The 15,807-nt window shown below is 42.2% G+C and overlaps 1 protein-coding gene across 2 annotated transcripts in view; it reads left to right on the top strand.

The window, feature by feature from the left end:
* The first annotated feature begins 6,088 nt into the window (after positions 1-6,088).
* The window catches only part of ADAMTSL5 (ADAMTS like 5), a 41,243-nt gene continuing 31,524 nt past the window's right edge, over positions 6,089-15,807 (top strand). For both annotated transcript variants that reach the window (XM_072112198.1, XM_072112189.1), the window contains exons 1-3: positions 6,089-6,251; positions 6,346-6,406; positions 13,311-13,429. In XM_072112198.1, the coding sequence (XP_071968299.1) occupies positions 6,235-6,251; positions 6,346-6,406; positions 13,311-13,429 (197 nt within the window). In that variant the 5' untranslated portion in view covers positions 6,089-6,234. The remainder of the gene's footprint in view (positions 6,252-6,345; positions 6,407-13,310; positions 13,430-15,807) is intronic.

Here is a 15,807-nt window from a genome sequence, read left to right as displayed (position 1 = left end):
TGCTACTTTGTTTTCCTGAGTATGTTTAAGAAACTTGTCTTTGTGGGAATATCCCTTTAATTGTGGTGTTTCCTGAATAAACCAGAGGACAAGTTCTAATTTTATTTTTTAAATCTTTCCTCCTTGGGGCTGAAGAAGTGCAGAGTTACAATGTAGTAGTAACACCTGCACACACAGGAGCATCTTCATCTAAAGAGAACCGTCACCCGTGAGCACATGGTGTGGTGGATTTATATAGTGAATCTGTGGAACTTTCTAGAATGTTCCATAGTTTAGACCAATAGGGTATTGGTCTAAACTGTTCTCACTTCTTGGTTTTATCAGAGAATATTATTGGTTACACAATTAACATTAGAAAAATGGCTAGAGCATTATACAATCTCTTTTACCTCTTGTGTCACCCCCTTTATCGTCATAAGGCCCTCACTCCTATTGTTCCATATGAATGTTTGTAATCTGTAATGTAATATTATATTTGTATAAGTCCCCTATGATTTGTAAAGTGCTACAGAATTTGACGGTGCTATATAAATAAAGATTATTATTAACGTATTAATTACAAAAATATATAATATTTGACCACTAGATGGTAGCAAAGTACACTTAAACCATTTTAGACTGAGTATTCTGGATTTGAATTTCGAAATTTACCCAAAAATGGAATGCTTTGGACAGAATACTCAGGAGAAAGGTGAGTACCACCAGAACCTTATTTACTTAAAGGGCATCTGCCACGAGGATCAAGGATTATAAACCAAGTACACTTCCACGTTCGTGTGTGTCTCCTCTGGCACAATCTGTAAATGAGCCAGAGAGACCCCAGGTTCTTTAGATGTTAACAGCGCCCCTCATTTGCATAATTTTAAAAGCCTTTTTTGGCTCAAAAACATTACCACCCCACCTTAACCCCTTAAGGACGCAGGGTTTTTTCCGCTCATTTCTCACTCTCCACCTTCAAAAATCCATAACTTTTTATCCATAACAGTTTTACGTGTACAGACCTGTGTGAGGGCAAATTTTACTTTTCCGTAATGTTATTTATTTTAACATGCCGTGTACTGTGAAGCTGGAAAAAAATTCCAAATGTGGAAAAATTGTAAAAAAAAAACGCGTCACGTTCTTGTGCGCTCAGTTTTTACAACTTTGACTGTGTGCTCCAAATAACACCTCAGCTTTATTCTTTGGTTCAGTACGATCGCGGTGATACCAAATTTATTTAGGCTTTATTGCGTTTTAATACATTTTAAAAAATGAAACGAATGTGTACAAAAAACATTTCTACCATTTTGAGGTCTGTGTGACATTTTGATCTCTTTTTATTTCATTTTTATGTGATGTAAAAAGGTGTAAAAGCCGCATTTCGGACATTTGGGCGCCATTTCCCGTCTCGAAGGTCACCGCCGGCCGTGACCGGTTTTTATATTTTGATAGATCGGGCATTTTGGGACGCGGCGATACCTAATGTGTCTGGGATTTTTACTTTTATTATATTTATTATGTTTTATCAGTTCTAGGGAAAGGGGGGTGATTTTTAATATTTTATTAAATTTTTTTTTTCTTTCACTATTTCTTAGACCATCTAGGGTACATGAACGATGGTCAGATCGTTCCTACCATATACAGGCAGTCCCCGGGTTACATACAAGATAGGGTCTGTAGGTTTGTTCTTAAGTTGAATTTGTCGGAACTGTATATTTTATCATTGTAATCCCACACAGAACTTTTTTGGTCTCTGTGACAATTGGATTTTAAAAATGTTAGATTGTTATAAGAATCAAGATTAATACTAAAGATTCATTACAGACATATTTGATAACCGTTACAGCTGATTATTGTAGCCTAGGACTAAAGTACAATAAAGTGTTCTTAAGTAGGGGACCGCCTGTACTGCGATACTTCTGCCACTGGCTCATTGTAACGAATCTACAGAAGCCATTCATCCTCGGGTCAAACGAAGACCTGAGGCTACCATGGCAACCGATCGCCACCCCCCGATGAAGTTCGGGGGAGCGAAGATCGGAATAAAGGTGGCGGCGCCCACGCGCTGCCGTCTTTTAAATGGCGCTGGCGACTTTGCGACGGCAACGGAAAGGTTAATAGCCGCGATCGGTGCAAGCACCGACCGCGGTTATTAGCGGTGGGGGTTTGCTGCAATATGCAACAACACCCACCCTTGTATGAAGAGGACTCAGCCCGTGAGCCCCCTTCACACCTCCCCTGCACCTCTGCGCCGTAGAGTTACGGCGCAGAGCGTTAAGGGGTTAAGGTGCAGTACACACTGTTTATAGGGCACAGTTCGATAAAATTGTGTTGCAAAGCAGCGCAAAGCCTTAGCAAATGTGCCTCATAATGTAAAATATAATGTGAAAAAAGTATATGTGAAAAAGTGTGACATCACAACTGGTATGTAATCAATGAATTATTGACTATATTTCTCCTGGGAACTGAAGTATGAATTGCCAGTACCATTGGCACACATCAAACACGCCTCCGTGTTTCCCCGCTCTTAAAAGGGCTCTCCTCACGTCCCATTGATCCACCTACCACCCGATCTACCTTTATAGGTAGATTTGTGGTGGTAGGTTCCCTTTAAGGGGTTAAAAAGTGCAGTTTCAGTTTTGTGCATAGTACAAAAACCAGAGTGTAGGGGTTCAAAGAGGTTAGTTATCAGATAGATAATTGGTCAATCAAGAATAGACTAGGAGTTAGTGGATAGTGAAATAAATTCCTGAAAAATGCCTTCAATTTTATCTTTAAAGTAGGTGGCCAGATATTCTTCCTAAAGGCCTGTGACAAGTGGCTGCACCTTTGGTGATAGCATGGAGTGAAGAGTTTCAAAGAGCCTTTTAGGATATTAGATATTAGTTAAGGGTAGAGTTATATGGGCTAAGCATAAATTTGAAGTGTAGAAAGTCTGCTGATGTGCACGATTTTCTCCACAGACGTTCTGGTGCACTGCCAAAGCAAACGGCTTTTGCCAAAGTTGCCGACATCTCTGTTGAAAGGTTTGGATTGAGGTTGGTGCCACCTCATTCAGGGCATTTTAAGAACATGATTATAATGGTCTGTAGCAAGGTTAGCACAGGGATGGGATGGAGGACAGGGATGACTGCACAGTTTCTGCTAGATGGTGAGTACTAATGGCACTTGGGTACCGTTATGTGTGATAAATGGCCACATTCTGTAAGGAAGAAAAGCTATTTACAGCCAAAGAAGGAAAGAGAATAGTCTAAAAAGAGAGTCAGTCATGGGTCAAGGATGTTTCCCTTCTATTGAGATGGAGACTCTGAGAGAGGCAGAAGCAGGGGCGTTACTATAATTGATTGGGCCCTAAAGCTAATTTTGCCAAGGGCCCCCCAAACTGTACATTCTGGTGTGCAAATATACCAACCACCATGGAGTACAGTTACTCCTCCATTAATATGTAATTAACACTTTAGTGGCACCCACATATTATAATGCTCCCTTTCCTTCACCAAATTATATTGTTTCATATAATGTGATAATACTTTGTGTATTCATTTCTCATGATTTTTTGGATATCTGCTTACTCTCATTCACTATTGACTACCAATGGATAAAAATCAGTTAATTGGTCATGTGATGTCAGAATAATCAGATCTGTGTGTTAGAACAAGCTGCCCACAAGTGAAATCGCATGACCATGGACCAGTGTTTATCCATTGGAAGTAGGCAAAGAGTGACAGCAAGCAGAGATGCAAGGACAGAGACATAAACGTTATTGGAAGCATTAAATAACATTTTTACACAGAAAAATTAAGTATTTATTTGATGAAACAAGACAACTCCATTCTGTTCCTACTTGTTTTTATACCTCTGCTGGAGGAGGATTCCTAACATATCCTTATGGCAGAGAGCAGAAGTGTATATCACTGTGTGCTGCTACTGTATGCTTATACACTAGGATACATCCTTTGGATCAGTATTTCTCTTCTGAATGCAGAAGGAGAAGCGAGCATCAGCAGCAGCCTGCAATTTTTTTTGCCAATGTTCAGGGTGTCTCTATATAAGGACAGTCACTGAGGGATCACCGAAAGTGTTACTTCAGCGGAGGCTGCAGTTAGATGCCATATACTGGCCTTTTTTTCCAGCAGAAAGCAGATGACAAATCTACTAGGCTTTTTGTGTATACTGCATCTGCCAGTATACGACTATATAGACATTCAGGGCCTCTGCGCCACGCCAGTGGCGCAGAGGCCCTGAAGTAATCGCAAATGCTAGCTTATTGCTAGCTTTTGCGATTATTTGCCCCAATCCGCCACCTTCACGCCAGTGGGGCGTGAAGGGGGGCCACATATGAAAAGTCACCGGCTGCGGTTTTTTCTACACCAGGTCCTGTCTGGTGTAGGATAAATGCTGCACAGCGGGCTGCCCCTATACGCTGTGACTATGCAGCGGCGGGGCTATCATACGCTGGCGCACGCTTATTTTGCAGAAATGTATGAGGACTTATTATATTCTGGGCAATGTACTGAAAGCTTGAAAACAATTCCATTTTTTATTTTTTTGTGCAACGCAATTACTTAGATACCAAATTTATATAGGTATTATTTTGTGTTGGTAGACATAAAAAATGTGCCTCTAGCACACGGGACGCATAATACTAATGGGCGCCTCCAATTACATCACGGCACCAACATTTAAAGATGGCGACACCCACCTGCAGAATTGTCGTGCTGTGGTCGGTTTCGAGTGCAGCACTTAATGGGTTAACTGACCAAATAAGTTCGACCACTGATTAAGGTAGTTAACCCCTTAGTGACCAAGCTCATTTGCGCCTTTATGTGCCCCCCCGAAAGCTCCTCTTCTATCCATCGATGCTCCAGTATCAGCTCCATGTCCCCACATGGTCCGCCACAGGCATCGTGGCGTCAGCTCCGGCTGACATCCTAGTGTGTGTGTCGGCAACAGCATATACTATAATGTCAGCAAGCGGCTGACGTCACGATGCCTGCGACGGACCATGCGGGGACACAGAACCGATGGTGGAGAATCGATGGATAGAAAAGGACCTGCCGGGGCATCGTCGGAAGGTAAGTACACTTTTGTTTTTTTTCTACAGGCTTTATATTGGGGGCAGTGGCTGCAGGCTATATACTGGATGGGCAGGGCTGCAGGCTATATACCGGGTGGGTAGAGCTGCAAGCTATATACTGGGGGGGGGCAGGGCTGCAGGCTATTTGCTGGGGGGGCAGGGCTGCAGACTATATACAAAGGGGGGCAGGTGCTGCAGGCCATATACTGGGGGTTCATGGGCTGCAGCATAGATACTTGGTGGGGGCCGGGGGCTGCAGGCTATAAACTGGGGGGCAGTGGCTACATACTGGGGGGGGGCAGGGAATGCAGGCAATATACTGGGGGGGGCAGGGGTCGCAGACTATATACTGGGGGGCATGGGCTGCAGACTATATACTGGGGGGGGCAGGGCCTGGCAGGCTATATGCTACAGGCTGGCAGGCTATATATTACAGGGGCTGGCAGGCTATATACTACAGGGAGTTGGCGATATACTACAAGGGGCTTGCTGGCTATATACTGGGGGGGGGGCTGTTACCAATGCCATTCCCACCCTTGGCTTATACTTGAGTCAATAGGTTTTACCAGTTATTTGTGTTAAAATTAGGGGTCTCTGCTTATACTCGAGTATATACAGTAATGTTTAAATTGACATTACAATTCCCCTTGCCAAGATGATGTGACCGTTTTATGTATTTCACAATTATCACTAAATATTTAATATAAGGGGGCATCCCCAATTGGTAATACCAGGCTTCCAATGTATTCATAAATGTCTAAGATCTATAACAGGGAAATGAGTTTATGAGAAAAGTTTATCCAGAACTGTTATTTAATGAGAAATATAAGGATTTACAAAAACAGGCATGTCAAAAGAGAAGCCAGTCCAATTTTTAAGAAAAGAATGGATATGATATGAGTGTAAGGAGAAAACAAGTGAATCTTATGGGAAGGACATATCTACAACATTAGGGGAGGACTCAGGGGGAAGGAGCAATTTAATATGAATATGTATCCTAGTTATGAGATCATGTTTATGTGAATAGACCAACCAAGTGTTGAGAGTAGTAAAACTACCATGTAGTGCTCATCTATGCCTTATCAAGAGGCAGTATCAGGAATAAATAGTCATTCCTTCTGCCATCTGGAGTTCTGTCAGAGCTTATAAAAGCATGACATTTATCTGAAGGATCCAAGATGTGGCTGCAGAAATGGTGAGTCTGATTTCTGCTATTACTGTTTTTAAGCACATTTAGTCAGTTTAAACTCTATGCAGTTTCTGATATTTACATCTGTGTTTCCTAACAGGTTCAGAATTATGGTTTTAATACTTATATTTGGCTCATTCAACATGAAAACAAATGGCCAGGTGAGATATGGTTACATTCCCAGGAGAACCATAGGCAAATCATATATGTGTATTACATAATTACTGTAGTCCAGTATGGGGTAAAGATTTCTGCTGATAGTTCATGCTGTAATGAAAGGAAAAACAGAGATTATGAGGAAAGGACAATAAGCTTACTTACAGTAGACTACAAGAAACTACTTGTTCTCTGGTGACTTTAATGCTATTTTCTCTTCCTTTGCATAAACACAGGAGATAATAAATCCAACAATCACAAAGTATAGTTATCATTTTTAGTTATTTTCAAATTTTTGCTGTTTAGAAAAAATATGAGGGTCAGGAGTTTGCATCTGTGTTAGTAAGCAAGAAACAAGAGTGGATCCTACAGAATATAAAGGAAAGATTTGTATATCTTCTGTGCTTAGGATCCATTTCTGATTCTGGTTTCCAAATACTAATACAAAATACTGACCAGAATACTGCTGTGGGATATGGGGCCTTACTCTAACTCACCTGTGTACATTACATATGAACTCGTCATAGAAAGTTTTTTGAAGTTACTACATAAGTACAGTTTTATATATTCTGTGAATTTTAAGGTAAACCTGTATTGACTCAATTAGGTTGAACATGTTGTGGATCTTTGGAACTAGTGCCTACAACTTGTTTTCACTTTGAAAAAGTACATGCAATCTCTGTCTCTGAACATATTGTGGTCTTCGAACTGCACAAATGTCGGATATTCCCACGATTTCAGATTTGCACCACATTTCAAAGGGTATTGTGTCACCCGTGAACGGATTTTAGCGCAATCGCGCCACCTTTCATGGGACACAAATTGGGGGGCGGGCCGTCGGACGATCCGACAGATTCGGACAAACCACGCTTTCAAAATTGTGTCGCAAGCCAAGCACTTACATGCACCGGGAGGAAGATGGTGAACTGCGGTGGACCTGATCAGGGAAGCAAACACATTCAGCAAGTAGGGCGCACGATGTAAGTAAATTGTGGCACAGTGCATTGGTGTTGGACAATGCACTTTCGGGATCTCCTCCTGACTGGGTAAGTAAATGTGCCCCATTGAGGCTTATTTACTAAGGGTTGCGCTACTCCGGTATTTAACAGGTGCCTCCGCTGGGATTGTGTCGCACGCGATTGGATTGTGGCACATGGGCGCTGGCTTCCAAACAGAGCCGTCGGACTGATTCGACTGAGCGCAGGATTCAACTTTCAAGTTGTGTCGTAAGACAAAGCACTTTATAAGCACCAGGAAGAAGAAGGTGAACTCCGTCGGACCTGAGCGGAGAAGCGACACATGCAGGATATCGGGGGCACAGTGCATGATCGTCGGTGAACTCCAAGGAACACGTAAGTAAATGTGCCCCATTGATACTGTACACATGTATATAATTGTTAGCAAAAGTCTATACAATTTTACTGCTTATAAAAAAAAGTTTAATGGTAAAAATGACATAAATGCATATTTTTCACATTTTAGTTGCTTGTCTGCTATCTCTATAAATGAAAAACATGTCATTAAAGGAAATCTACCATCAAAATCAAGCATGATATACCAGGGAAACTTACACATAGATACAGGCACTTTGACAGTGATGATCTTCTTACAATTATCCATTCCCTCCTTCCTTATAAAATCAATTTTTAAAATTATACTAATGCACTTGAAGGGCTCCTGGGGGTTTTACCAGAGCCTCTCCATGCTGCAGCTTCACAGTCTGTTGAAATGTCTTACCCTCCCCTGCTGCTCCCTCTACACCTACCTTTGCCTGCTGTAATCTCACTGCAGCAGAGGAGGTTTCATCACATGTGTGGGATAACAACATGCCATTAAGATGACAAACTAAAGTGCAGAGGCAAATCAGGCCTTTTCCTATGAAGTTCTGAGTTTCTTCATGTGATTGTGGCTACTAGGAATAATTCCGCTGATCAAAGTTCCATAATTGCCAACATACTTTTAACTATTAACCTTTTATTGTCTCCTGTTTCATGAATAGAAGTTTTCTTTTTAAACTAAATAATTTTTTTCTTTCAGCAGCCACATCCATAGAGAATTGCTTTTTTAAATATTTTATCCCTAGTGCTAACAGTGCACTTGACTTATGGAAAAAGTCCAAGTACTTGCAACTTCCATCCTTGATCTTATCATAGGAGACAGGAAATTCTCTGAAATCCCACTTGTCCTTCCACTGTCCCTTGTCACCAACTCCTAAGAAAGGCCCTGTCACCACTGAAAGTACAGACATTGATTTTCTGCAGGAGCAGTTCATGAGAGAACATGTACTCACTGGCATGTGAGCTATGACAACAATGTGCTTTCAACAAGCATTACTATTTTTCAGTTTGGTTTTAATACCCTTAGATTACACATACTAGGAGTCTCTTATACTTAATATACTTGTTTTTGTTTCATATACAGTAATGAGGAAAGAACACCAAGACATGAAGGTCAATCTAGAATTCTGAAGTGTTGATCAGAGGAAGTAAAAAAAACCTAAATGAAAGGCATGATATATCCTGTATCAGGGGAAACATCCTTTCCTGACTCCAAATATGAATATCAGAATTATCCCTAGAAAAAACTATTTGTAGCAGAAGTCCAATTCCCGTAGCTTGTAGCAAAGAAGGAAAAACAGACTTGTTTTTACCAACATCCGTTCTTAGAGGAGTTAAAAGAATCAAGAACATAACTTTTGTCGTTAACCATAAGTGTCTCTGAGAGGCTCCTATCTCAATCAATACATACTGTAAGTCTGACGGCAGATACCCTATGGTTCAAGGTGTATATATAATTCATATAACAATAAAAAAAAAAGTTAATAAAACAAAGCCATATAAATTTGATATCGTCATAATCATACTGACCCGAAGCAGTAAAGAGGATGGGGAACAGTTACTTACCTGTCCGCTGGAGTTCACCGCAAGTGCTTTGTTAATGCATTGATAATGCACAATAAGATCGTGCACCCGATATCCTGCATGTGTCGCATGCCAAAAAACTAAAAAATAGAAACTAAAAAATGGAAAAGGGCTGTGTCCTTAAAGGTTGATACCATTTATCATCTATACATCTAGTCCTTGGTTTAGGGGGAAATTTATTTAGATTAGATTAGATTACTGCCTCCTAATATCCTGTGGATGGTTGCCTTGGAGTAGAACTCTACACCAGGTCCAGTCTGGGGTAGAATTGCGCTTAACCTGTGCCTGACCAGGCACAGACCTGGAGGTGGTGAAGGGAGGTGGAGGGGGTGAACCAGAATTATGATTATTTAAGGGCTTGTTAGCCCTGATAAATGTTGGGCTTTCTATGACTTGACTACTCCAACTGTAGAATACTCTTGCCTATTGTCACAGGTGCTCCTTCGACCCACGTGTGCCCCTGTATGGTGACGTTACTCACCTGTCCGTGCTCCAGCAATGGCTTCTGTGTTCTGGCCCATGCGTCCCCACCCCCTAGGGCGTGTGAGCGCGCTCTGTGAAATTTAAAGGGCCAGCAAGCCGCTAATGGGTAGTCGCCGATTCTGACCTCAATTCTCTGCAGCCTGTCTTGACCTTCTGCTACATCTCTGACTCCGATCCTGTGCTGCCTGTCCTGACCTCCTGCCTAACTATGACTCTGATTCTGCCTGCTGCTTCTGTACCTCGCCTTGGCCACTACCTGTGAATACCGGCTACCACTTATACACTGCTCCCAGGTGTAAGCTTAGGTCATCGCTGAAGGTGGTTTAGTGGGTCCACCACCTCCGATTCTGACAGTCTGCCACTGATCCTGACACCTATATAGATGCTATATAGATTTCTGCATTCACAATGTATTTCTTCTAGTCCTTTGCAAAGTTTTCGGAAACAATGATTTATGTGCTAGAGCATCTATTTTCCAAGTTCTAATTTTCTAGCCTTTTATTTTAAGAAAGAACTTCCAACTTGTTAGCTCTTCATCTTGTAATATAACTGAAGATATCCTGGCTATATTCATTTTGATGTCACTCTAATTTGTATTAGTTTGTGTCCTTACATCATTTTAATGATGGCCCAGGACATGAACTTTTAGTAGTTATAAGGAATGGCTGTGATTAATCCAAGTCTAGAGGTTGACAAATGAGTGTTGCTTGATTTTCTTTCAGCTTATGTCCAGTTTTGCACCATTTTATCCTTCCCTTCAGTCTCTTTATTACCAAGTTATTGTTCTTTTAATTGTGTGCTATAGCCAGCTGTGAGATATTATTTTATCAGATTTAAGGAACATCTACCAAATAGGATATTGATCAAATAGAACAGAATTAATGACCTATATATTTAAGTAATTTATTTTTTGTTGTATTAAGTAAATCAAGTAGATCTAGGAATACTTACCCCGCTCCTCTTCATCTTGATTCCGGCACTTTCGCCAATCTTGACATGCCAGGGTCACCTAGAAAAGAAATTAATTCTTAGCAGTACGGAGCGCAGGAACAAGATATCCGGCGCTCTGGACGGCTAATTACGCACACCCTAGCACCTCCCTCTCCCAGCAGATTCCAGCACAGCACGATGGCACGGGGAGGTGTGCACTATCATCTACCATCAGTGAATCTGATGGTAGATGTCCTTTAAACTCTGCATACAGTTTTAATATTATGAGGTGAGGATGTAATATTGGTGCAGATTTATCAAGCTGAAAGTCAGGATATTTCTAGTTGCCCATGGCAACCAATCACAGCTCAGCTTTCATTTTACCAGTGATCATGGATATTTTAAAGGGGAGCTGCGATTGGTTGCCATGGGCAACTACAAATATTCTGACTTTTAGACAGCTTGATAAATCTGCTCCATTGTGTCAGTTAAAGGGGTTTGCCCAAATTTCAAACCCCTAGTAATGTTTACACAATAAGGCTCATTTTTAACCCCTTACCTTACAATTTTATTGCTATTTAGCTCCTATCACTCAGTGATGGTCAGTGTAAAATTCCAGGGTGTGGACGGGGACTCTGTAACCAGACACTTCATATTGCTGAGGGTTGACAATGTGGTTAGATTATCAGGGTACAGGTTTACATACACTTTCATTTAGCAATTTTAGCACTACTATTACAGCCATAACATACACAGCTTTGCTATATACTTTCCTCCCCCTCCCCTGGATAAAGGCCTTATATGCCTGTAGCTTGTAGCTTTACTCTCTTCTCACAATGTGTTGTTGTTTGCTGCCAGGAAGGAATCCTGGAATGCAAGGGTGGGGGCCACTGCAGAGAGCAGAGAAAAGCTCAGTGAAGCGTCAGACAGAAGAACAATGGGCAGATTTATTTACCCGTCCCTGTGCGATACCCGAGGTGCGTTCCCCGATGAGTATGCACAGCTGCCGCAATTCACTACCAGCATGCGCCCAATATCCTGTATGTGTCGCTTCCCCGCTCAGGTCCACAGGAGTTCACCTTCTTCTTCCCGCTACATGTAAGTGCTTGGCTTGCGACACAATTTAAATGTTAAATCCTGCGGTTTGTCCAAATCCGTTGGATCGTCTGACGGCCCACCTCCGACTTCTGTCGCATGAAAGCCGGCGCCGATGCGCCAAAATCCGATCGCGTGCGACACAATCCTCAACGCGATCCCTGAAAAGTCAGGAAACCCGATGAAAATGTGGCCGCGGGACCCTTAGTAAATAAGCCCCAATATGTCTGCAGACCCTAAACTCAAAAGATCCAGGGTTGGGTCCAACGGCAACCAAAATTGTGCACACCAGGACTGATAGAGAATGGTTGGAATTATATCTGTGAAATGCTGTAATTTTTTCTTAATATCATGGAATTAAAAAATGTGTTATTTTGTTATCCTGAGTACATACTTACCGTAAATACTCGTGTATAAGCAGAGTTTTTCAGCACAAAAAATGTGCTGAAAAACGTCCCCTCGGCTTATACACGAGTCACAGGTCACTTAAAAAATACTTTAAAAAAAATAAACTTATATACTCACCCTCCGGTGGCCCCGATGTGCAGCGCTGCTCCCCCGATGTCCGCGCGGGTCCTCTTCTGGCTTCCGCGCCCGTCTTTTATCCTCTGTACATTGCGCTGGGCGCCGCCATTGCTCTCTCCCAAGCGGCGCCTAGTATGACGTCAGCAGCTGGGAGAGAGCAATAGTGGAGCCCAGCGCGATGTACAGAGGATAGAAGACGGGCGCGGGAGCCAGTAGAGGACCCGCGCGGACATCGGGGGAGCAGCGCTGCACATCTGGAGTATATATGTTTATTGTTTTTTTAATGCTGGGCTGTGCTGTATACTACTGTGGGCTGGCTGGGCTGTGCTGTATACTACTGGGGGCTGGCTGGGCTGTGCTGTATACTACTGGGGGCTGGCTGTGCTGTGCTGTATACTACTGGAGGCTGGCTGGGCTGTGCTGTATACTACTGGAGGCTGGCTGGGCTGTGCTGTATACTACTGGGGGCTGGCTGGGCTGTGCTGTATACTACTGGGGGCAGGCTGTGCTGTGCTGTATACTACTGGGGGCAGGCTGGGCAGTGCTGTATACTACTGGGGGCAGGCTGGGCAGTGCTGTATACTACTGGGGACAGGCTGGGCAGTGCTGTATACTACTGGGGGCAGGCTGTTTACTACTGGGGGCAGGCTGGGGTGGCTGTATACTACTGGGAGCAGGCTGTATACTATAGGGGGCTGGCTGGCTGTATACTGGGGGGTCTGTGACCAATCCACTTCCCACCCTCGGATTATACTCGGGTCGGCTTATACTCGAGTATATACGGTAGATATATAGGTCCTTAATTCTTCTCTCCTTAGTTCAATTTGATCACTATCCTGTTTACCCATACACAGTATATAGGAGGCCAATAATAAACAAAATACCTGCATTTCAATTTTGCACCAGTCTTAAAAAAAGGATAATGTTGTTTCTGATTTGTTTTTGATAAAAATAGGTAAAGGAAAACAGGATTTTTCATGTAACCTCTGTAGTGTGGACAACATGGGGACCATGGACTGGCTGCTCCAGTTCCTGCGGGGAAGGAGTGAAACTTAGAACACGCAAATGCCAAAGGTAAGTAGGCAAATATAAAAATTCTTTTTGTAAAAAAGTAATTGGATATATTGATTATTTTGTAACTTTAAATAAGTTTACATACCTTAAAAAGTTACTTTTACACATGTATATTTTGCTCTATTGCATCAATATTTGTACAAATACCATTCAAAAAATTATAAATACCCAGAAATTACTCCAGTCACACTATAACCAAAACTGATCCCAAAACAGACAATAAATAAAAATAGTCTCCAAATCAGATAATGAAATAATACTTTATACCGGACAATAAATAATACATACAATACAAAAAAATAAGTATTAATATAGATCTCTAGATCAAACAATTAATAATGTTGTCTCCAGACAAGACAAGCAATATTAATGTTTACAGCAATAATAATGTACACCAAAGAGCAGAAAATAATATGAGATACCCCAGAGCACACAAAATAATAATAGAAACCATAAATCAAATATTAATAATGCATACCACCAGCGCAAAACAAACATCACTAAGTTTATACATATTAAAGAAAACCAAACATGAGGAATCTACCATCAGAAGAAGACCTGATGGTAGATTCCTCCTGCCTGCATTTGCCCTAATTTGTAATTTAATAATCCTGGAACCTAACCTAACTTGTTAAAACTTTATTTTAGTAATATGTAAATTAACTGTAGAGGCTACTGGTGCATGGAGTAGCCTTAGATCCGAGTGCCTGGCCAGGCTAGTACACGCCCCAGTAGCCTCTGCAGTTAACTTACATATTACTAATATAAAGTTTTATCAAGTTATTTTAAATTTCAGGATTATTAAATTACATATTAGTTCAGAGGAAGGCAGAAGGAATCTAGCATCAGGTCTACTTCTGATAGTAGATTCCTCATGGTAGGTTTCCTTTAAAAACAATCCATAGTGATATCCTAATATCATTAATCTATATTTAAAAAATTCTTAATAAAATAAATGTACTATGAAACCTCTATTGCATATAATTTTCAACTACAAGGTAAGCATACCAATAGATATAGTTAATAATATATACAAATATCAGTCCGACTGTATATGATAAAAAAGGGAGTCAAATGAGTTTTCCTCCAAAGGCAAGTAATGTGTCATCCATATGGTGCTAATAAATGCCCCAGGATTGTCCAGCGAACTGTCCACACCTGTAATAACTCCACCCAAAAATTACAGGTTAAAAGTGGAGTGCAGATGGGTGGCCTGACAACCTCCAACTATCCGTTAAAAGGTGCTTCTCTATTCTGTAGAGCAGAGATGTACAACCTACAGCCTGCATCCTCTGCCGGCAGTGACCAATGAGCGCTTCCAACAAATCATCACCACTCCAGACCTCTACTTCTGCTCTGGATTCTGACACCAGTTGTTTACACTGGCATCAGGACCCAGAGTAAATGGTGCTCTCCAGTTCTATTTAGGGCCCTGGGGAAGTCTCCAGTATTTTTTGGGGGGGCCCAAGGGTGGTCTCCAGTATTATTAAATGGGCCCTGGGGGGGGGGTCTCCTTTATTATTAAGGGGACCCTGGGGGGGTCTCTACTATTATTAATGGGGCCCTGTGGGTCTACAGTATTATTAAAGGGGCCCTGGGGAGTCTCCAGTATTATTAGAGGAGCACTGTGGAGTCTCCAGTACAGTATATTAGGAGATTCCTGGGAGGTCTGCAGTATTAAGGGACTCTGGGGGGTCTCCAATATTATTAAGGGTGCCCGGGGGGAGTCTCCAGTATTAAGCGGGCCCTGGGGGGGGGCGGGTCTCTAGTAAACATACCAGAGGTCTCTAGTATCAATTGGGGCATCGGGGGTCTCCAGTATTATTTGGAGGACATAGGGGGTCTTCAGCATTATTAAGGAAGCCCTGCAGACCGCCGTTATTATTAGGGGGTCCTGGCGGGGGCTCCAGTATTATCAAGTGGCCTCTAGGGGGTCTCTTGTATTATTATGGTCGCCTCTTGGGTCACTCCAACCTTTTTAGGGGCATTGTAGGGGGTCTCCAGTATTATTAGGGGCTCTGGGGTGGTCTATAGTATGGGGGTCTGCAGAATTATTAAGGGGCCATGGGGGGGGGGGGGGGCTCTCAGGGGCTACAGTATTATATGGGGGCTCTGGGGTACACTATTAGGGGGTCTACAGCATTATTAGTGGGGCTTTCCATGTCTCCAGTATTTTTAGGGGCATCCTAGAGGGTCTTTGGGTGATGTCCAGTATTATTAGAGGGCTCATGGCGGTCTTCAGTATTATTTGAGAGGCCCTGGGGAATCTAGTATTATTTGGGATACCTGGAGGGCCTCCAGTATTACTTGATAGCCATGGGGGGGGGGGTCTCCATTATAAAGTGGACCCCAGGGGATCTCCAGTATGATTAAGGGGG

The sequence above is a fragment of the Engystomops pustulosus genome, chromosome 1, assembly GCF_040894005.1.
Source record: "Engystomops pustulosus chromosome 1, aEngPut4.maternal, whole genome shotgun sequence".
NCBI lineage: Eukaryota > Metazoa > Chordata > Amphibia > Anura > Leptodactylidae > Engystomops > Engystomops pustulosus.
The sequence above is the reverse complement of the archived record's forward strand: the minus strand, read 5'-3'. Positions and strand labels throughout refer to the sequence as shown.